Genomic DNA, 24,241 nt, shown 5'->3' with positions numbered 1-24,241 from the left:
AAGCATGCCATAACTCTGACTATGTCTAAGAGGTAAAAAGAAGAGTAGAGAGGGCGGTGGAAGACTTCAATTTATAGATGCCGTTCTCCTCATATCCGGATGATAGAACCTTCCTTGATCGTGGATCAAGGACTCGCACCAAGTTACTGTCAAACTCCACCAAAAGTCCAAGGAAGCAAATCTTATGAACTGACAGGAGATGATACCCTAAACCTGGTACATGCAAGACCTCTGAGATATGGGTACCACCACGTCCATCTGGAATAAGCTGCATCTTACCCCGTCCTGCAATAGACACGGAAGAGCTATCTCCAATGAGAATCTGCCCACGCGAGGGTCGCAACTGGGCAACACCATCTGATGAAGGAGTCCTGTGCCGGGAGGCACCACTATCAACGATCCACTCTCGAGCCTGGGGAGCCGTCATTGCAGCATCAGAGGCATTCGGTGAAGAGTCCTCGATGACAGCTAGATGAAGAAATGTAGCTGATGAGGGTGCAGCCACCGCTCCAGAATCCTTCGTGTCCTTCTTATTGGTGTTCTTCTTGTCTTTGTCAGGGCAATCCTTCTTCCAATGGCCAGTCTTTCCACAAATATGACATGTGGATTCTTTGTCCTTGTCCTTGTCTTTCTTTGACTTGTTATCCCCCTTCTTCTTCTTTTGGTTCTTCCCCTTCCTCTGAGAGGCTCGACCTGTCAACGCCTCCGACTTGGAAGCATTCTATCCCTTTAGCTGTTCCTCTTGGTCCAAGACCATAGGAACCAACTCTTCCAATGAAGATTAGACTCTCGCCCCGAAGCAATAAGAGCAGAGTAGAAAGTACCGAATCATGGCGGCAACTGGGACAATAGTGTGATTGCCATGTCTTCGGAGAAAATCGGCTTCCCCGCATTCTGAACCTGTTTCTAAAGCTGTCTTAGCTTGTTGATGTGCTCCTGCAGCGAAGAAGACTTGTTTACGGACAAGGTCCGCATCTAAACCTCCAAAGAAACCCGCTTCATAAGGATCATCCGGTTGTACATCTGATCAAGCTCCAGCCATATCTCCCGAGCCACCGTCAAGTGCTCCTTGTGAGCTATCACGGCTGTAGTACAAGACAGAAAAAGAAAGGAACGAATCCTAGCATTCAGTTTGTCCCAATGAGACTGAGCCTTGGCCAACTCCGCACGAGCATCGGAAGAGAGTTTGGACTCATCTCTTATCGAGGGCCGGTCGATCTTCTCCTGTATAAGCTCCGCCAAATCATAGGACTCAAGGATGGCCAACATCATGACGCGCCAGATGCAGTAGTTGTCGCCATCGAGCTTCTGATCTGCGGGAAGAGTCGGTAAGACAAGGCACCTTCCGGTCCATAATCGTCTAGAACTCCAAGTCAATCTCTGTAGACATCTTCACCTGTAATGCCTTCACAAACACAAAAGCAGCCCCCTCTGACTGTGAAAACTCACCCTGCTAAGCCTCTTCCGCATCCTGAAACTTCTTCACCCGCCGAAGGCGATGAAAAAGCAAAACCTGCACTTGAGAGCTGAAAACTCAGACTTCCTCCTCGGTCAAACAACAATAAACAGCAGCAAATCCACCACCTGGACTCCTTTCTTGCGCGCCCACGCTCGCTTCAGCCTTGTTCCGAGGCGCAGCCCTCCTACCTGCCCTCAGACGCTGAAAACGCAACCTTGTGTCGCGATAGAAACTCCTCTTCAGGTTGGTTCTGCGCTCAGTCATTCCTTCAACACTGCTCTGATACCATGTCAGAGTGCAGCGGTGCGGAAGCGTAGGACTGAGAGAGAGAGAACGCAGAGAGAGAAGAGAGAGAAAGAGACAATGGAAGATGATCTGCTGTATAAAGTGTGCTGTATACAAAGATATGCAGATATGTACATGGGCACAGTGCGCTGGACTGCGTGTCTCCACCTCGACAATGCAACTTGCTGTTCACCTCGAAGTCAGCTACAGTCTGCACTGTCTCCTGTCTGAAATCTGCGAACAGAGACGGAATCTGCGCATGCCACCAGTCTGTAATCTACGAGCAGAGAAGTGTGGGAGACTGCTGAAAACCTCAGCTATTTATAGCCAGAAAAACAGGGGGCCAAAAAAGACCTGTCGGCTGCATTAAATGCAGCCGACTGACAGGACAGGTCGGACTGCCACGTGGCAGTCCGACTACACATGGACAGAAACTGTCCGACTGCACCTGATCAGGCTGTGATCTCTAACACTTATCCGAGGAGGAAGTCTAGTTTCATGGTTTCATTGTTGGGATTCCACTCAATCCTAAACTGTTAGAAAAATGAATGATTCAACCCAACTCATCTGCTTTTTGCTCTTTAGCACTTTTGGTGTAAAAAAAGGATGGTTCATGGCGTATGTGCATTAATTATCGTGCTTTAAACAAGATCACAATAAGCAATTGCTTTCCAATCCCTAAGATTGATGATGTTATGGATAGATTGCAACCATATTCAGCTGTATAGATTTGAAAAGTGGGTATCATCAAATACGCATTAGACTGGAGAATGTGTCTAAGACTTCTTTTAGAACATCTTTTGGGCTATATGAGCTTCTTATCATGCCTTTTGGACCTACAAATGCTCCTGCCACTTTCAACCGAATGATGGATCGCATTTGCAGATTGCATAGAGGATTTGTGGGCACTTTCTTTGATGACATGATTGTCTATTCAAAGAATGAGACACAGCATAGAAGACACTTGGACATTGTATTCAATGAACTGTGTAAGCATAGGTTACTTATCAATGACAAGAAAAGTGAATTCTTTTTGCATAAAATCCACTTTTTGGGATATATTGTATCGGTTGATTATGTTCGCATGGATCCTGCAAAGGTTGAGACAATATGATCATGCAAACCTTTGAGAAACGTGCATGAGATTCACAACTTCTTGGCTTTATGTTCTTACTATAGAAAGTATATACACGGATTTTCCGAAATTGCATCTATCATGGGGATGTGAAATTTTGAGACGCTTTAATCTCACCGATAAGATTTTATTAAGATATTAATCAAATGTGCAAGGTTGTTTAGCACATGTAATGCATATGGCAGTTATTTCATGGTAACAAGCCAAGGACCCCGAGGATGCAACGGGTGTCAAAGACAAAAGTTGCAATAAGCTACATCTGACAGGTACTAGGTAGTACATAGTGTCAAATTTAGGCCCAAACCAATTTATTGGCTACTAATGTTAGTGGTGACATTAGAGACTAGGCATTAAACAATCAATTAATGCCAATCTAAGGATCAATAGCTACTCAAGGATACTTGGAAGACAAGACAAATTGACCTAGCCAATTTAATTATAAAAGCACTAGAATATTTATTAAATTAATTTTTTTAAAATATTTTTAGCACTAAAATAATTATTAATTAATTTTTAAAATATTTAAAATTAATAAAATAATTATTACATTAATTTTCAACATATTAATTATTTTCACTATCTAGTGATTAAATTGGCTAGGCTAATTTATTTTCCAAGTATCCTTGAGTAGTTATTGACCCTTAGACTGACATTAATTAATTAATTAATGTCTAACCTCTAATATCACAACTGACATTAGTAGCCAATAAATTGGTCTTGGCCTAAATTTGACACCGTGTACCATCTAGTACCTGTCAAACATAGCTTATTTCAACTTTTACCTCTGACATCTACTACATCCTTGGGATCCTTGGCTTGTTGCCATGAAGTAACTGCCATATGCATCACATATGCTAGACAACCTTGCACATTTGATGAATATATTGATCAAATGTTATTAGCAAGATTAAAGGATCTCAAAATTTCACATCTGTGTGACAGTATCTCCATTGCATGCCTTGTAAAAGAAGAATGTGCCATTTAGATTGACAACAATGGAAATTTCAACATTTGAAAAGTTTAAGGATAAGATGACTTCAGATCCTGTGCTTCTGTTGCCAGATCTAAGTAAGTCGTTTGTGGTTCAACGTGATACTTGTGGTAACAGCATTAGAGTTGTTCTTATGCAGGATGGCCGTGTTGTGTCTGATAAGAGTCGAAATCTCCATAGTGCACAAAAGAATTTGCAAATCTATGAGAAAAAGCTCTTGGCTATAATTCATGCACTAATGTGGAAACATTATTTGTTGGGGAATGATTTTATAGTGCAAACAAATCATTAGACTTTAAGATACTTTCTAACGCAGACAAAGTTAATAGAGAAGCATATGAGTGGTTGATGCACTGTCACGTAAGCCACAAATTTAAACCGTCAACATGGTTTATAACATTGAATCGGATACCATAAAAAAGCAATATATTGTTGATTCAAACTTTTTTCTCCTCTAATTCCTCCAAGCACATAAGCACTTTGGCAAGTGAGTCTTTCAAAACTACATTCTTTGCTTCCAAGTTGTGAGTTTATTGATGTAAATACTCCTTCCATAGGCTTGGCTCTCTATTTGCCTTAGGCAGTGATGTGAAGACCAGTGAGAAAATATTTGGGTCCATCTCACTATTAGGGTAAGAGCTTAGACCTAACCTCACTCCTATGTGCGACCCTTACATCCTAGGGGGATAACTGCTCTTTGGTAGTGCAAGACAATTACAATCTTTAACAAAGCCACATCATGTACATGGCTTGAGGATAACTGCTTTGTAGAAAAACTGAATCTTATTGAGGTTAATCATGGTTAAATGCAGTCCAACCCATCAAAGCTAAAAGCACAGCCTTAGCTCCATGCTATTCTAAATGTCAAGAGGACAAGGAATGGGCATGGAAATAAGAACTGAAACTGGACAGGAATTTTTGAGAGACCAGCACTCAAACAAAGATTGCCGTATTTTAAAAAAAACAGATGTTGGGAAGGAGTGTGTGGGACAATTGGTCGTCAAAAAGTTGCAAGGGTAAAAGTGAATATTTCAAAAGTCCTATCTGTTTTCACTCCCAGAAATCATTTCCAGATGCTGTGTACTTGAGATGGCCCCTTAGAACCTTTGAATGCTGAAAGCAACCTTTGCTGCAATAAAGTGCAAATGCAACACAAGCCTAAGACAATTAATCCTGTCAGGAACTCACTATGGCAAATATCAAGTGCAACCTGTATTGAGGTTGCTGCAATGATGGGTGTCAACTGGAGGAAATTTTGGTTGTCAATAATGCACACATTGTCTTTGGGTTCTAGCGAGTAGAAATTTCCCCAGGGTTACCTCATTCAGCAACAAGCAGGCAAACAAGACTCATTAAAAAAAGATGAATAGAATAAAGATAAGAACGAAACTGTATGCTACACAAGATGAGGAACTTGTCACTTCCCTCCATTTCAGTGTCCTTTTCTATTCCTTGTACATTGTGGATGTAAAAATCTCATTTTCTCAATACACTAGAAAAATAAGTGAACTATCAAGCCACAATAGTAAAAATTCATGCAGCTTTCTCAAGTTTGTTCCATTACAACTATCGCAATTGAAAATATAAATGATTTTTCAATGTAGCAAAGGAATACCATTCACTAAATCATACAATTAGTTTCTAGTAGTACCATAAAAGTTCAAGTACCTGGCATTGTGTCTCATCAGGACGATTGTTGCAAGTTTGCAAGCAAGCAACATTTGCAGCACATGCAGGATCAGCAATGCATCGTGCCAATTCTACCCTTTTAGCAACAACAGGAGGCTCAGACCTCTCTCTCTCTCTCTCTCTCTCTCTCTCTCTCTCTCCAAACACTTTATAGCCGATCTATGTTGGATATTCTCCATCACAAACATGGCGATCGTCTAAGCTTGTATAAGTTCCACACTCGGGCTTTGTCATATCTAACAGATATACCAAATCCATAGTTTCATATTTTCCAATTATCTGTTATTCCCAGCTAGATGGTCTCCTTTCTTCCAATCATGTTTCCTCTATTCTACTTGGGAACATAATAATCCCTTGAGTTTCAAAGGTGTTTATCTTTTTCCTCATAAGTGACTAGATTGATTTGGCCTCTTGTTGATGTTAATACGACTCTCCCTCAGTGTATTCTTACAAACTTGTTTAGAGCTACAATCACATCAGATACATCAAAGCATACCTCAAATAGACCTATGGATCCACCATTGGTAGTCACCTTGGATAAAGCCACAAAGATGCAAATTGCCCTACCATAGCTTCCTGATCAACACCCTTGCTTGAGGTATCATCATAGAATACGAATGATACCATCACAACATTGAGCAGCCCAACTTCTATGCTCTAGCTGATCTATGTTGGATATACCCATAAGGGACATCATGAAATAAATTTCGTACTCTTCTTCCCTCCATAGGCTATCATACAAGTTCATCCACTTTGCCATACCAACAAATGTATTAGATCCCTGGTTTTCATTTCCCCAACTAGTTGCTGCTTTTCAACTACATATGGATCTATTTTGTCTCATAGGCTGAATTGGCCTCTTGTATATGTTAATCTCCCTCCCTCTCCCCCCCCCCCCCCCCCTCTCTCTCTCTCTCTCTCTCTCTCTCAAGTTAGCATACATGAATGTGTAGATACATCATGCTAGTGGACAAATACAGAAGGATTGAGATAGCATGGTATATATCACCAGGTGGTGATACTTTTTGCAATTGCTTTCCTTATTTACTTAAATATTTTATTTTTCTTTTCTTTAGTTGTTGTTGCTTTTTATCCCTAGAGTTCTCTTGGATTAAGCCAGGATCTTTGCATGGCCAAAAGAGGTAGCCATTGGGACAAATTGGACTAATGGTTTGTCTGAGCCTTGGGACTGGATTGAATAGGCACTGAAGAATAGAATGCCAATGGGTTGGGACTATGTGCTTAGCCACTAGAGATGGTGCAAGACAATGAGCCTAGTGGCCAAGATAGAAGATGCACATGTGAGAATGCTCACGGAATAAAAGTCACCGTAATTGAGCCACATTACACTTTTAGATGTGGTTGCAATGATAAAAGTTGCTAAGAACAACTTGAGCAATGCAAGGGTCACCATCCCTAAAATTTAGGGAGTTACTATTTTTGGACCATTAATTCTCTGGTCTATGCCGAGGTCAAATTTTGCACCGATCATGGAGAATTTTAGACCAGAAAGTTTAAACGAGAAAATTGTTACATGTATACCATGTGTCACAATTTGGGCACAAATTCCCAAAAGAGAGAGAGAGCATTTTTAAAAAACGTAATAGGTAGGAGGGGCTGATCAAAGAGTAAAGTTTTCAAGGGCTGAGGGTTGATTGCTGCAAGTACATCAGCTATGGAGAGTACTTCTTCGTCTCTAACTCATGTACGGAGGTAGAGCTTGCTCCCTCTAGTCAACCCTCTCTTGATTCTCAGAGGAAATGCTCTGCATGATGGGCTGATTCAATCGAATGTAATGTACAATTCTGTGTTTTCTTTGCTCTTCTGCTGGGGTAAGAGCCGCACTGTTCAAGTTCAGGAGCAACTGATTGCTCCTCCAATGCAAGAACTAAAGAAAGTGTTGACCACGCCACACAAGAACAGGGTTTTCAGCTCTGATTTAGTGCTGTTTGTGGGACTGTTTAACTGCTAGAATGATGCCAGGGTTGAAGGGTTTGTAATCCAATTGGTATGAAACAAAACTGGAATGGGATAAGGCTGAGAACGGGTCAAGAAACAAATGAAAAACAATAAATACAAAATTTCGCAGATTGCAATTCTGCACCTGAATTATTGAATCATGCTCACAAAAAGTGTTTTCCTACTTGGGATGTTGTTCTAGATATGTTGTACTGTCCTTATGCAGCTGAAATTTACTCAAAAAGGGATGTTGTTCAGGATATGTTATACTATCCTTATGCAGCTGAAATTTACTCAGAAAAGATAAAAGCCAACTGTTCACTGGTTTTGTACTTTGGAACATTTCATTTTTATAACTTTCCATCTTTTAATTGATAAAGAAATACAGAAAGGGGCGTCGGACTTCGGGGCCAATTTGGTGTTGATCGAAGGAGTGAGGTTTTTGTTTATGTGTGTATGTGAAAAGACCAGGTATTAATTTAAGAGACTGCCGCTTTATGTGAGCCATAGACTAGTTTCAATATATACATGTCACAAGGACATGAAATTTTATTGCTTTGCTTAGCATTTAATTAAAGCTAATCAAATGTGCAAATGTGACCTGCACATGTGAGATGCATGTCAATTATTTCACAATGTGGAACTTAGGACCCCAACTAATGAGCTCTCAAGATCTTGCATTTTGGAGCTATTGGAAAGAGAGCTTGAGCTGCTGCTACTTGCTTTTGGGGCCATTTCTTAGCCAATTGAAGACCATTTTAGTAAAGTCAGTTGCATGTTCCAAACCTAGGGAAGTTAATGATCGCAGCTGATACATTTTCTCCTAAAGATTATAGCCTTTGATGCTCCATTTATTGTTGGTGAATCCATTTGGGCCTTAAAAACTAGGTTTGCAGCTCAATTTCACCAAATTCTAGAGACAAATCTTTGAATTTTAGTAGTCTCTCTCTTTCTTCAGCCATTTCCCAACTTTGCTCCAAGTTTTACAACAATCCAGCCATTGAAATTGGAGACTTTGGTGAATCTCTGCTGTAGACCCTAACTTACAGCAAAAATCAGGGTTTGACAACCACCTCAAAAGTGTGCCCAGATTAGAAGGCTTCAAACTTGAATTTTCAAAGCTGAATTCGGTGTATTTCCAGAGGATTCAAGAGGCCAATCAGCCAACCAACATTGAATTTGGGGCTAATTTATTTTCCAAGGAGCACGAGCAGAGGCCAGTCACCTAACAAATCAAGGGGGAAATTTGATTTAAAGGTTTGCAGGTCATTTATAATAGCAAGAGGCCCTTGGATTAGTGGAGAAGGTTGAAGAATCTCAATTATACTCCATCCATTTGCAATACAAGTTAAAGAAATACCACAAGGGGCACCTAGTTTTGGGGCCAACAAGCTCTCCCATGTCGAAGATTAAGTGGTAACATTTGCATTTTCAGTTTATGCTTGCTGTAATTGTTGGTTAATCAAGTCATTACCACCCTTCCCGAGGAGAAAGACTGGTTTCACACATATGTTACCAAGAGGTTGATTCTTGTTAGCAATTGGCACTCCCTGGGTGGCAGTTCATGTCATTTATAATAGCAAGAGGCCCTTGGATTAGTGGAGAAGGTTGAAGAATCTCAATTATACTCCATCCATTTGCAATACAAGTTAAAGAAATACCGCAAGGGGCACCTAGTTTTGGGGCCAACAAGCTCTCCCATGTCGAAGATTAAGTGGTAACATTTGCATTTTCAGTTTATGCTTGCTGTAATTGTCGGTTAATCAAGTCATTACCACCCTTCCCGAGGAGAAAGACTGGTTTCACACATATGTTACCAAGAGGTTGATTCTTGTTAGCGATTGGCACTCCCTGGGTGGCAGTTCATGAGCAGTTTTTTGCGGTCGCATGTGGCTGGCCGTACAGGTGATGTCAACAGGCGGCAGTCAGCGCACGACACATGGCAGTCTGGTAGTGCAATTGGACAGTACCTATGCAGTCAGCTGCATTAAATGCAGCCGACAAGATATTTTCTCCTATTTTTGGTAAGCTATTTATTGCTTGGCTTCAGCACACTCTTTCACAATTCTGATCTTAGGTTTCCAAACTACTGATCGTGGAGACGCCCCTCAGGATTCACAATGTGAGATCTTCGACGTGGAGACATACACAGACATACACTCTGCGTCCGTGTACATATCCGGTTCCTTATATAGCATTCTTCCTTGCAGATTTTTTGTGTTCCCCTGTCTCTTTCTCTCTCTCTCTCCTCTCTCTATTCACTCTCTGTCTTGGTCATATGCTTCCACACTGCTTTCCTCTAACATGGTGTCAGAGCATTGAAGGATTGACTAAGGGTGGACCAAGGGTGAACCTATCTAAAGGGTAGGGCTGCGCATCAGAACAAGGCTGAGGCAAGCATGGGTGTGCAAGTAAGGAGTAGAGTTGCTGAAGCTGCTACTGGTTTTTGTTGGCTGAGAACGAAGAAGGCGGTGTTTTGGGCCTTCAAGTGCAGATTTTACCTTTTCATCGCTTCCGGCGGGTAAAGAAGCAAGACGAGCGGCAAAAAGCCCTAGTAGGCTGCATTCACAAAGTTAGAGGGGGCTACTTTTTGTGTTTTGTGTAGGCATTGTAGGTGAAGATGTCTTATGAGGCTGAGATAGAGTTTTAGGCAATCATGGACCGAAAGGTGCTCATATTACCGTCTCTTCCATCTAATCAAAAGCTCGATGGCGAGAAGTACCCCATCTAGTGGGTTATGATGCTTGCCACCTTGGAGTCCTGTGATTTGGCGAAGCTTGTTATGGAGGCTATTTATCGTTCTTCTTCGCGAGACGAGTCCAGACTCTCTTCAAGTGATAAGTTGGAGTTGGCAAAGGCTCAGGCACATTGGGACAAACTAAATGCTCATATCCACTCATTTTTATTTCTCTCACGCACTACAGCTATGATCTCCCATACATAGCATTTGACAGTGACCCAAGAGATATGGTTGGAGCTTGATCAAATGTATAATCGTATGACCGTCATGAAACGAGTTTCTTTCAAAGTGGAGTGAGGATCATGAGTGTCAACAAGTCATCTTCTATGCGGGAGCATATTAACAAGCTAAGGCAACTTCAAATGCAGGTACAAAAGGCAGGGAAGGTGATCACTTCTAAAGACATGGCAATAACTCTCCTTTCATGGTTACCACTCTGTTTCAATGGTTTTTATTCCACCTTGATTGCATCAAGGCAATTGGAGACTCTCAATTGAGGAGTTGGTTCCTATGGTCTTGGACCAAGAGGAGCACTTAAAAGAAACCAATGTTTCTAAATCTGAGGCATTGGTAAGATAGTCCTCTCAAAAGAAGGGGAAGGACCAAAAGGAGGAGAAGAACAAATCAAAGAAGGACAAGGAAAAGCAATCCACTCGTCATACATGTGGCTAGATAGGTCACTCGAAGAAGGATTGCCCCAACAAGGAGGAGGAGAAATCTTCAAAGGATTTTGGAGTGGTGTATGCTCCCTTATCAATTGCTTTCCTCGCCTTAGAGGTGGTTGAGACATCGACCCTAAAGCCCTCTAATGCTGTGTTGACGGTGTTGGGTATTTGACTCACGCCTTACTTACGCCTACGCTCATACGGGAGTGTCGATGATCAGTAGGACACTGGGGCACTTTTTACTCTCGGTAGGAGAGGTTTTTTTCCCCAGACTTATGGTCTTATTGTCGTATGTACTTATGTGCTTATGTTACACACATTTGGGCACTTAGTGTGTGTCGGGTGTGAACACCCCCCTACAACCCCAAGGTTTAAGGGTTGTACTTTGTACTTTCAGGTTACACTCATTCAGTCTATTCTCTTGGGTGTCGTGCTTCAACTCTGTCTCTCACACTCTCACACTGTCTACTGAATCTCTAATGTACCTTGATCCTCTGTTCTCACATTTGGTATCAGAGCGGTCCTCAGTCAGCAGCCAGCAGTCCCCGCCAGTTTTGCCCCCGTGTCGCAAGCTCCAGTCGCCAGTCTGTCAGCCCGTCAGCGCCTGACAGCCCGTCGTCAGTACTGTCAGAAGTTCGTAGTAGACAGTCCGCCCGTCAACGTCATATGGTCTGCGCAGCCTGATTCCTCCCACAGCTCGAGACTGTTCGATTGTCCGCCTGCAGTCCGACTGTCTGCGTAGCCTGTCGTCCACGTCAGCAGCTGCGTCGCCTGTCGTCGTCACCTGTCGTCCACGTCAGCAGCAGCGTCACCTGTTTGACCACGAGCAGTCCTTCGTCAGACGACGCCCGCCAGACGACCTCGCCTGGTAGGTCGTCAGCCGTCACACGCGACTGTCTTGCGCCGCCAAACTGCCCGCTGACTTAAAGTCCACGTCAGTTCTGCTTGCAACCTCGGCCGCCTGTTTGACCAGCACACCATCAGGTAAAATTTTCAACAAATTTTTTTAATTTTAGCCCAGAACACTATTCTAGAAGCGGAGGTTCACACGGAACAAGCACAGAACAAGTGGGGGGATAAATTTCATGCAAATTTCTGGACTGGATCGTCAGAAATTTTGGGGCTTTTGTGTATTTGGAGGACAGTTGCATTTGAACTGCTGATACAATCACAGAAAGACTGTTTTTTACAGAAATTTTGGCAAAAATTTTGGGGATTTAGACATAATAGTGTTGCAGTGCACTGTTTGCACCTTGGGAAGTGTGGATTAAAAGACAATTTTCTGACAGAGTACGCCCTTGCACATTAATTGCAGAAAGGTATTTGCTGCAATTTCTGGAAATTTGCAGATTTCCAGTTCGTACTGCTTTGACATTGCTCATTTTGTCTTTGGAAATTTGTCATCATGGCAAATCAGGGAGGTGATGTTTTTACGTATGTATCCAAGGAGGACAGACTGGACGGAAACAACTATTCCCTTTGGTCATTCATAATGAAAAATGTATTAGTGGCCAAGAATTTATGGGGTTATGTCAGTGGAGAGGAAACTCGACCGAGAGTTGTAGCTCCCGCTACTCCTCCTCCCCATGGCGCACGTGGACAACAGGGACCTCAGCCCGCTCCACCTCAGCCACTTCCTCCAAGAACTGCAGCTCAAAAAGCTTGGGATACCCGTGATGCACAGGCCTTGTCGCTGATTGCTCTGGCAGTTCAGCGGTCCATCATACCTCATATCCGTTCGGCATCTTCTTCACGAGATGCATGGTTGACTTTGGAGCATATGTTTGCAAGAAAGAATGAGACTCGAATCTCTTTTTTGAAGAAAGAGTTGGAAACTCTGAAGATGCATGAAGGTGATTCTATGCAGGATCACTTAAACAAGATTCAGGACTTAAGGGAGCAGCTCATGAATGTAGATGAGTATTTTTCAGATGCACAATTGATATCCACCACCTTGAATTCCTTACCTCCTTCGTACTTGTCTTTTCATACTGCATTGAACCTCACCATGAGGATTGCTGAGCACCCACTCACTTTTATTCAGCTGGTTAGCTTGCTTCTAGAGGAGAAGCAAACACGGAAAAATAGTGGTGTGGATGCTATAGTCTCTAAGCAGGCTTTTGTGGCAAGACAGAAAGGCAAGAACAGCAAGGTTAAAAATGCTCCACAGAGTTTTGGCACTTCTAGCACATCACAGAATCAGTCACAAGGGGGGGACGCAAGCAAAGAAAGGAAAATGTCATTATTGTAAGAAGCCCGCCCACTATATCACTGAGTGCAGAAAGCGCATTGCCAAAGAGAAGAAGATGGAGTCAAGAATGTCTGTTTCTACTACTCCTTCCATTGCTAGTGAGTCCGCGTCCTTTGTTGTGGATAGGGACTATTGTTTTTACACTTGCAGTCATGACATCTCTTGGGCCGATAGAGCACTTAGCTCTACAGAGGATGCTGACACTTGGTTCTTTGACAGTGGTGCTTCTAGACATATCACATCTCGCAGAGATTTGTTTGCTTCGGTTAGTGCACCTCCCGTTGGGAAATCGGTATAGTGTGCCAAAAATGCATCATACCCTGTTCGTGGTATTGGCGAGATTCAGCTCACAGCCATTGATGGCTCTATTCTCCACCTGCAGGATGCTTTGTTTATGCCTGGAATAAAGAAGAATTTGCTTTCTATTTCTCCTTTGGCACGTTGTGGTATGCACGTCACTTTTGATGATGACCGTTGCATGGTTCGAGAAAAAGAATGCATGACATTGGTCTTGACAGGATCTTTGTGTCATGGTTTATATGAGTTGGATGCTCTTTCAGTAGATCAGTCAGCATACTTGACATCCACTCTTACTCCTGCTATGATACAGGCGAAGTTATGGCATGCTCATTTAGGGCATGTAAACTTTGGCAGCTTGATGCTTTTACAGCGTACTCAGATGTTGGATGGCTTACCTCTCTTGGAGAGACCTCCCGAGCACTTATGCGAGAGATGCATTTTGGGAAAAATGCATCGGTTCTCATTTCCTCGTGATGTTGCTTATAGAGCAACAACCAGGTTGCAATTGGTGCATTCAGATGTTTGTGGGCCTACGCAGACCATGTCATTGGGTGGTTGTTATTATTTTGTGACATTCATTGATGACTTCACACGTTTTTGCTAGGTCTATTGTTTGAAGAAGAAGTCAGAAGTGTATGATGCATTTTTGGCTTTCAGTGCACTTGTTGAAAACCAATCTGGATGCAAAATTAAGACTCTCTGTTCGGACCGAGGGGGGGAATACATGTCCTTTATGCTGAATTCTTTTTTGCAGCAGAAGGGCATAGTACATCAGTATACTACAGCTTATACTCCACAGCAGAATGGGGTAGCAGAGAGGAAAAATCGGTCACTCATGGAGATGGCCAGATGTATGCCCAAGGCAAAGAGCTTGCCCCATAGTTTTTGGATGGAAGCAGTCATGTGTGCTTGCCATATTTTGAATAGATGCCCTACCAAAGCCTTGAAGACCATCACACCATTTGAGGCTTGGAATAGCCGTAAACCTTCTGTTGGTCACTTTCATACCTTTGGGTGTCTTGCCTATGCCCATATTCCACAGGTACTTAGAAGAAAATTGGACAACAAGGCTGTTAAGTGCATTTTTAAGGGATATAGCAATGAGAGCAAAGGTTACTCACTCTATGATCCCGTTACGAAGAAGGTTTTTGTCAGCAGGGATGTTGTTTTTGATGAAAAATCAGAATTATCCTTGGCTGGTTTGGACACATATCAGGCTGCCCGTGATGTTTTTGAAGGGCTGCTGCCCATTACTTTTGGTGATTCAGCTGGAGGTTCACAAAATGAACCTAATGTTCAGCCAACTGCTCCTATGGAAAGTGCAGAAATTCAGCCATTGGCTGATCGGAATATTCAGCATCATGCTGAAACAGAAATTCAGCAAGAGCTTGCACACAGCCAGGATGCTAGACAGCTACCTAGATGGTATTTGCAGACTATGCAAGATAGTCCTTTGGATGCACCCATGGCTGGTCGTACTAGAAGGCAAACTCATTTGCATGATTCAGCACATACCATGGAGTTTATTATGGCAGCAAGTACTTTTGATAATGAAGAGCCTGAATGTTATGAGGATGCACAACACAATGTGCATTGGATGGCAGCCATGCAAGCTGAATTAGATTCTATTACTAAGAATCAAACTTGGGATTTGGTGTCCTTGCCATTTGGAAAGAAAGCCATTGGAACGAAATGGGTCTACAAATTGAAAAGAAAAGCAAATGGATCCATTGATAAGTACAAGGCACGGCTGGTAGCTAAAGGCTACGCACAAAAAAAGGGCATTGATTATGAGGAGACATTTGCTCCTACTTCCCGTATGACGACCATCAGGTCTATGATTGCTTTGGCTGCACATTATGGTTGGACAGTCCATCAGCTAGATATCAAGACTACATTTTTACATGGGGAACTTCAGGAGGAAGTTTATGTACAGCAGCCCATTGGTTTTGCAGTTGAAGGCTCAAAACATTTGGTATGCAAGCTCAAAAAGGCACTATATGGTTTAAAACAAGCTCCTAGAGCTTGGTATGAAAAGATAGATGCTTTCTTGCTTGGTCAGGGGTTTCTAAACAGCTCATCTGAGTCTACCCTTTACGTATGTAAAGAAGGGGGATCTATGCTGATTTTATGTCTTTATGTTGATGACCTTTTGCTCACTGGAACACATGCTGATCAGATTTCAGCATTCAAACAAAATTTGCAGCAAACTTTTGACATGTCTAACTTGGGAGTTTTGCATTACTACTTGGGCATCCAGTTCATACATAATGCTCGAGGTATTGGGTTATCACAGTCAAAGTATATTGGGCAGCTTCTTGAGAAATTTGGCTTACAGGATTGCAAGCCAGTTAGTACTCCCATGGAACCTGGACTGAAACTGTCATTACATGATGACAGTGATTTGTTTGATATACATACATATGCTCCTGCAGTTGGATGTCTTATCTATCTATGCAATACTAGGCCGGACATACAATTTGCAGTTTCAGCTTTGAGCAGGTATATGCATCAGCCACGTATGTCACATTGGCAAGCTGTCAAGCGTGTTTTTCGCTACTTGCAGGGTACTCGTTCTCTTGGGTTGCTGTATGCCAAGGGGGGACCATTGCATTTACATGCTTACAGTGATTCTGATTGGGCTGGTGATTATGATACACGTCACTCTACTAGTGGCAATTGTTTCTTTCTTGGCACTTCTTGCATTTCTTGGCTTAGCAAGAAACAATCCACTGTTGCCACATCGTCATGTGAAGCTGAATACAAGGCAGCTTTCACTACCACAGTTGAATGCGTATGGCTTAGACGCTTGCTAGCTGATTTGGATGTATCTGTTACTGAGCCTACTCCATCGTTCACTGACAGTCAGAGTGCCATTGCAATGGCACGGAACCCAGTGTTTCATGCTCGCACGAAACACATTGAGATTCACTATCACTTTGTCAGAGAGAGGCTACATGCAGGTGATATCAGCCTTGTCTATTGTCCTACCACCAATAATGTGGCAGACATCTTCACCAAAGCTCTTCCTCGTGACAAATTTGAAGCATTTCGCGATGCTTTAAATTTTATATCCTTTGGTGGCGGATGATCCTTGTACTCTTGATCACTCTTCACTCCAAGGGGGTTTGTTGGGTATTTGACTCACGCCTTACTTACGCCTACGCTCATATGGGAGTGTCGGTGATCAGTAGGACACTGGGGCACTTTTTACTCTGGGTAGGAGAGGTTTTTTCCCCCAGACTTATGGTCTTATTGTCGTATGTACTTATGTGCTTATGTTACACACATTTGGGCACTTAGTGTGTATACACACATTTGGGCACTTAGTGTGTGTCGGGTGTGAATACCCCCCTACAACCCTAAGGTTTAAGGGTTGTACTTTGTACTTTCAGATTACACTCATTCAGTCTATTCTCTTGGGTGTCGTGCTTCAACTCTGTCTCTCACACTCTCACACTGTCTACTAAATCTCTGTTGTACCTTGATCCTCTGTTCTCACAAACGGAACCATACACTCAGGAGTGGTTTGTTGATAGTGGTGCCTCACAGCACATGACTCCTTTAGCAGGTGTTGCTCATTTGCGGCCTTCGCATGGCCAAATTTTCATTGATAATAGTTCTTCTATCCCTATTCAAGGACAGGGTAACATGCATCTTGTTCCAGATGGGCAAGGTCGTACCCATACATCTGAGGTGCTTTATGTGCTGGCCTTGGGATACCATCTACTTTCAATGCACAAGATTTATCCCCTTAGCCTCTTGGTCAAGTTTGATGTGGATTCTTTTTGGATTCTTGATCGTAAATCGAGACAAGATCTTGCTTCAAGTTATGAGGAGAATGGTATCTATAAGTTGTAGTCTTCTTTTGCCCTAACTTCTCTTCTTCTTACCTCTCAGACGCAATCCAAGCTTTGGCATGCTCGGTTTCGCCACCACCTCAACTATGATTACCTTCGAAAGGCGTCTCAAGGACATCTCATTCAAGGTTTGCTAGATATTGTGGTGAGCCAACAACCTTGTGTATGCTACATCTATGGGAAGTAAACTAGTGATGCTATTCCCAACAAGGCTTCGAGGCAGTCTTTAACACCCTTGGAGCTTATTTCTATTGATCTTTGTGGACCAATGAGGATGGAGTCCCTTAGAGGAAGCTTGTATATCATGCTAATTGTGGATAATTACACCAGGATAACATGGGCTTATTTTTTGAAGTTGAAGTGGGAGGCTTTCTCCAACTTTACAGCTTGGTTGTCCCTTGAGGAGAACCGATCGAGCCGGAAACTAAAGATCTTATAATCGGATAAGAGCAAAGAGTTTGTTTCTAATGAGCTTGCTCATTTTTGTGCAAATCGTGGTATCTACCAAGAGTTTGCCAGCACAACCACCCCTCAAGAGAATGGCATCTTGGAGCAGAAGAATCGTTGTGTGATCGAGATGGCCCGTACCATGATGGAGCATCGACAAACACCTCAGTGTCTATGGGCTAAGCCTGTGGCTACTACAGTCCACATTCTTAATCGATCCTTATGAGGTGTACTTTGAATCTAAGCCAAATATTTCTTATTTGAGGGTTTTTGGGTGTGACGCCTATGTTCATATCCCGAAAACACAATGTGACAAATTCAAAGTGGCTTCCAAAAGACCAGTGTTTGTGGGCTATAGCTCATAGTCTCAAGGTTATCGATTGTATGATCCCATTAAGCGGAATGTCTACACAAACCATGATGTTCGGTTCGTGGAAGTTCCAAACTCAAAGGGGGGTGAAGAACACCCCATTCTTGGAGATCCCAATGATAGCTAGGCACCAACGACTATCCCTCTGGAGCCTGTGCCTCTTGAGGACTCTTCTTCAGATGAGGAGCTTAGTTCTCAACCACTAGACTCACCGATTGAGACCCATCAATCGGTGGACCTTCCAGAGACTTCAACAGATGGAGAGTGACGAGGCGAGATCCGGCCTCCTCCTCGTTGGGCTCGTAACACTCTTTGTGATGTAGGGATTGAGGGAGTCCCTAAGAAGTGGCAGCTGCCGCAGGATGGCCCACAATGTTCTCGGAGGACCCATGCACACCACATCGAGCTTGTGGACACTACTTACTGTTTGATTACTCGTGCCATGCAAGATTGGGAGGCCACCTCCGTGAAGGAGACTTTACAGTATGATCATTGGCAGAGAGCGGAGTAGGAGCTAGAGTCAATTGAGAGGAATGGCACTTGATACCTTGTGCCTAAGCCTTCTCATAAGAAGATCATTAGAGTCATGGATCTTCAAGCCCAACTACTGCAATAATGGCACATTGGACAAGCACAAGGCCTGCCTTCTTGCTAAAGGTTTCGCATAACACTCGGGCATTCATTTCCATCATGCTTTTGCCCCTACAGCTCGGATGGCTACTATTCGTGCAATTCTTGCCTTGGCTAGCCATATGAGATGGCTGGTCTATCAACATAACTGGATGTGAAGTCTCCCTTCCTAAATGGGGAGTTGAAGAAGGAGATCTATGTTGACCAGCCTCCAAGCTTTAGTTCTTCTAATGGTAAGGTGTATGAGTTGAGGAAAGCTCTCTATGGCCTTTAAGCAGGTCCCCCCATGCTTGGAATGAGAAGATTGACTCGTTCCTCCAAGAGAGATTGGGGTATCGACATTCCAAGGCCGACCCCCAACTTTATGTTCACACCTCAGGTGGAGGTCATGTGTTGTTTGTCCTTTATGTGGATTACTTGATTGTGACAGGTGACCATGCCAAGATGGTCGAGCAGACGAAGATAGCACTCCATGAGAAGTCTGAGATGACGGATATGGGACTTCTTCATTTGTTTCTAGGTCATGAGATCTATTAGAATCCGAGAGGGATCTTTAATTACTAGCAGCAGTATGTGCAAGAGCTCTTGGTTATGGGTGAGATGGAGAGATACAAGTCTATCATAGTAAATTCTGCGCAAATCCCCAAAATTTCAAGTCCAAAATTGCATAAATGTCACCCAATCTGACCCAACTAAGCAAAACTTTGGCAATACATGAAAAGCCCCAAGATTCAGCGATCCAATGTCAGGAAATTTTGCTCAAAGAGGCAAAATTTTGACTAATTTGGCAAAATCCCCAAATTAATTTGTATCACCGCTCGCAATGTCTGCAATTTTTGACTCGATAGTCACTGACAAGCATGGGCTATGTCAAATCTGGAAAAGCCCCAAATTTCAAGCTCGAATCCTCACAGATCTATGATCTATGATCTGCGCTTCTGGCGTCTGAACTCCCGTCGATGACAAGTGGTTATGAGGAGATTAGAGAAAATTTTGATTTTTAAAAAACAAAAGAACTGACCGGGGGGGTCCGTTGACCCAGCCCTATCACGTCACGTCGCTCGTCTGTCCAGTCGCGCACCGCCCGTCGCTTGGTTCCCCGTCGCATACCGCCCGCAGAGGTCGCCTGACTGTCGCCTGCGTGCCCTACAACTAGCGTCCATTGCCCCGTCGTCGCTAGTCTACAGCAACATGGTCTCTCCACATGCCTGCCTGGTCACCTCAAGTAGTATTCTGCTCGTCTTCTGCACGATTGCTTGGCTGCTGGTCTTCTTCACGGGAAGCGTGTACAAAAGTTAGCTCCGATACCAGTTGTTGGACCAAGAGGGGGCACAACACAAAGAGAGAGAGGGAGATCCAGCTGGAGTGAGCGTGAGAGTGTGACAGTTGAAGAGAGTGTGAGCAGAGTGAAAGTACGAGTCGATTAGAGTGTATCGACAATGTGTCGATACACAAAGAATAAAATGTATTTATACTTGGGGCATGTAAAGGGTGCATTCACATATACAATGTGCATGTACTATACACAGATGTTGTTGGGCCTTTATATCCCAACATATTTTGGTCTAAACCAACATTATCCACTTGATGTCCATGTTGCGTGCCTTGTCTAAGATCAAGCATTGCATTTTCCCCAACACTTTGTCAATTTTCAGATAAAGAGGCATCTTCCCTTCTTGATCTATCTCACCATTTGAAGACATTCTTGCTATAATGCTCAGCCGAATATAATTTTAGCACCACAGCAAAGCTTCTGACCTTTAGTTAGGTGACTCCCAGAGATCTCCTTCTAAATGCTACTTGGCACGGGTGCCTTGTTGGCTCCTTGATCTAGCTTATCTATACTAGGCCAAACATTTCTTTTATGGTGGCATTGCTATCTTCTTTCATGAAGACACATACTTGCTCATTGGACAGCTACTTTGCATGCGTTGCACCATTTATAGGGGACTCAATCCTATAGGATCATGTATGAAGAGGGAGCCACTCTTGTTGAATAGTGACTTAGATTCGGCAAGAGTCATGGAATCTAAATGCTCCAAACAAGTTTTGCTTTCTCCCTAGGGAGTTATCTCATGGAGCAATAAGCAGCCTACAATGGCCTTATCTTCTATGTGTTGAGAAACCCTTCACCCGCAGTTTGTGTTTTTGCGTTTTGTATTTAGGGTTTGCGTTTAGGGTTTGCAGCCCCAAAAAGGGGCACCATCCTAGACTGACTGTGCTTATTTATAGGCCACTCTCTCATTCATTCCTCACAGCTGATTCATTCAATCCGTCACCTCTTCTCTCCAGCCCCTCCACTACCCTCACACCCCTTCAGGAGGACATTGCGGTTTGTGATTCGTGGCTGTCTTCATCATCTTCCTTGTGCTACGGCACCCTTGTTCCCTTGTATCACATTCACTCCATGATTCAGATCTTCATCATTCCATTCATCAGAGTTTCTTCTCTCTTCTTTTCTCTTCTCCATGTTTGCAGAGTTCACTCCGTGTTCCTCCCTGCCAACCCTACTATCTCACTGGTACGTCATCTTTTGACACTATGGTGATAGAGTAACATGATCTTTGTTCCATAACACAACAGGCCATTTGGCTCTAGCAATTGTTAAAGGAGATTGGCTTTCCAAAAACAAGATCCACTCAACTACGCATGGATAACTAGAGAGCTTTAGCTCGCATGGATAACTAGAGAGCTTTAGCTCTAGGAAAGAACCCAATGTTTCATGCTCACACAAAGCACCTTGAGGTCCAATACCATATCATTCGGGAGGAGCGGATTGTGGGTTCCACGTTAGCGGTGGACTACTGTCAAGACAATGCAACAAACCTCGTTATGAAGCTTTTGTCTCAAGCTTTTATGCTTCATCACATGAGGTCTTTGGGTCTTCTAACACTCCCAAGATCTAAGAGGGGGTGTTCTATAATTTGTCAATCTATCATCTCCTAGTTGTGAGCTTCATCAAAGTCTAATGGAGACATAGGAGCTCTCACTATTTCAGCCCATTCTTTCTGTGTGCATTTCTTTTTCAGTGTGTTTAGGGTGTGTTTGCACTGGCAGAGGTTTACAGCCTCTACATTTCTTTTTCAATGGACAGAGTGGTGGACAGAGTGCATTTATGATGGGTGGCCTGTTTTTGACCATCACCAGCTGCCATCGCATTTATTGCAGCTGGTCAGCCAGCAGATTTATGGCCGACTGCACCTGGTCGGCCAGTTTTGGCTAATGCCAGCTATTTATGCCCACCCTTTGGCTGGTTATTCTCTTTCTACAGGTGGACAGCACACTTTGTCCTCAGCCTCTCCTCTGTCTTAGTGCTGCCATTGTCACATCTGCCTGATCCAGTGCCCTCATTGGCACTTTGGGCTGCACGCAGGGACTAACCAATTCATCGTTGTATTCAGCTTTCAGTGCAGATCTAGCCATCTATCACTCCATACACCCACCAACATCCCCTTATTGTTGTATCCCTATATGGGCACTATATTGTACACTTTATATTTAAATGCCTTGCAAGATATGTCGCTGATCATCATTTAGCACATCACACTTTGATGTCTAGTGATGATTATCATTGTACATGGTTTTATCTCATAGGACATTTTCAGCCTTAGCAAACATTAATATGTGTTTACTTGCCTATATCAACCTCAGCAGACATTAATATTTCTTTCTTTCTCTCTCCCCCTCCCTGCACCCTTCCCTCCCTCCCTCCCTCCCCAACCCCCCCAACATGTATGTGCCTGGTCATGCCTACACACTCGCGCATGCAAGAATCAAAGCACAAAAGAGCTCATCTTCTGCATGAGTGAGTGTAGAAGTCTCCGATTAAAACATTTTCATTTTTCCTTATCAATGCTCAGAGTTCAGAACCTGAATAGGTGTTTCAATGTTTTGAATCTGTTAGGCAGTGTGAAATTGGTTGAATTCTGCATATAGGAATTTCTGATATGCTTCTCTTAGGGAGCTTCTGTAGCTGTGGAATCTGAACCTCAACTGAATTGAAGGTGACACTCATATTTTGAGAATTCAGCCTTCTGAACTCTTTGAAGCCTTGTGTGAGAAAGAAGAGGATAGGGTTTGATGACGTGGAGAATTCATGAAACAACATGTTCCCCATAGCTTCTGCTCCTTGTCATTTCGACTGGAACTGTGCCATTTGATTAAAGGTTCTACAGACAACTGACTCCTAACCTTCATTTGGAAGGTGAGATTGTAACAGATATTGCTCATTGTAATGCAAATTTTAAGCTTGGGAATCCCAAGGTTTATGATGCTTTCAACCAGAAACTGTTGGAATTGAATTGAATGAATGCACGGTGTCTGAAACAGAGGATCTAAGACAGATAACTTCACCTTCATTTGGGAGCTGAGATTCCAACACACATTGCCCTATGCTGTGCAAAAATTTTTGAGCTCACAAATTCCAAGAATTACAATGCTTTAAGCCAGAAAGTGATAGGGTTGAATAAATACAGTGTGCTGCAAACTGGTATGTAAATGAAAATGCAAGTGAGATCTTAGCTCGTCCTGCATCCAGTGAGATGATCAATCACCTGCATTCCTTCAACAGACATGCACAAGTTTTGAGGGCATCCACGGCTTCGCTGGAAGGAACAGCCCACACAATATGTACGCTCAATGTAAGGCCTGCAGCAACTTTGATTGTATTGGCTGCAATCACATCCCAGTTCCAATGTGAAGGAATTACGCAATTCCTTTTCTCCGGCACATCGTGTGCAGCACCATTAATTGAGAAAGAGCTCCCACTCTCAGACAGTGCCCCTTTGCCATCCCTGCTGCTCCCTGATGCAACCACTCTCAGTCTACGAATACGCATTGAGTTCGGCGCCTGCAGAATTGCTCCTCCCGGATGCGAAGCAGTCAGGGAATAAGAGCTATGGTGACCTTGATGTGCTGCTGGCATGGCCTGCATTAATCCACATGCTTCTAATGATGCGCAATGAGCTGCAGCACAGATCAGAAAATTAGTTGAGCGAATTCACTCTCAAAAACTGCACGAATTTGCGAGAAAACCAGGTGAAAAATGAGGGGAGGAGTATTACCGAAGCTTGAGCTGGGCATGGAGGGGAACATGACGGAAGGCAACGTGGGGAAACCGAAGAAGAAGCAGCAGAGAGACAGCTCCCTGCCGCAGTGCTGAGTCGTATTATCTTACCTAGTCTTTCGTTTGTGCCTTTAGCTTGGTGTGATTCCAGACTCCAGAGCCTTCTGGTAGGATGAGAGGAACTCTTTTAGCCAGCCATTCCTTTGCTCTTTTTGCCACATGGCACTCTCTAGAAGTCTTCAAATTTGACAACTGCCTTTGACCTTAATCAAAATTTAATTAATGCCACATAATTTACCTCACTATCATTGTTCAAGGACCATTTAAAAGCAAATATATTTTTTATTATGTCTTTCGCCATGCGCGACACATAAGATTTGAACTCATGCACCCCT

General features: G+C 43.2%; 1 protein-coding gene across 1 annotated transcript in view; it reads right to left on the bottom strand.

Moving 5' to 3' along the window:
• NPQ1 (non-photochemical quenching 1) overlaps window positions 1-24,027 on the bottom strand; it is a 52,628-nt gene extending 28,601 nt beyond the window's left edge. Inside the window, exons 1-3 of the mRNA XM_087671740.1 lie at window positions 23,845-24,027; window positions 23,335-23,746; window positions 5,539-5,635 (exon numbers count right to left, since the gene is read on the bottom strand). Coding sequence (XP_087527866.1) covers window positions 5,539-5,635; window positions 23,335-23,746; window positions 23,845-23,875 — 540 coding nt within the window. The 5' untranslated portion in view covers window positions 23,876-24,027. The remainder of the gene's footprint in view (window positions 1-5,538; window positions 5,636-23,334; window positions 23,747-23,844) is intronic.
• Between the last annotated feature and the right edge of the window lie 214 nt (window positions 24,028-24,241).

This window comes from Lygodium microphyllum, chromosome 29 (assembly GCF_053477565.2).
Source record: "Lygodium microphyllum isolate KBCC chromosome 29, Lygodium_microphyllum_v1.1.10, whole genome shotgun sequence".
NCBI classification, from domain to species: domain Eukaryota; kingdom Viridiplantae; phylum Streptophyta; class Polypodiopsida; order Schizaeales; family Lygodiaceae; genus Lygodium; species Lygodium microphyllum.
This window is presented reverse-complemented; position numbering and strand designations above follow the sequence as displayed.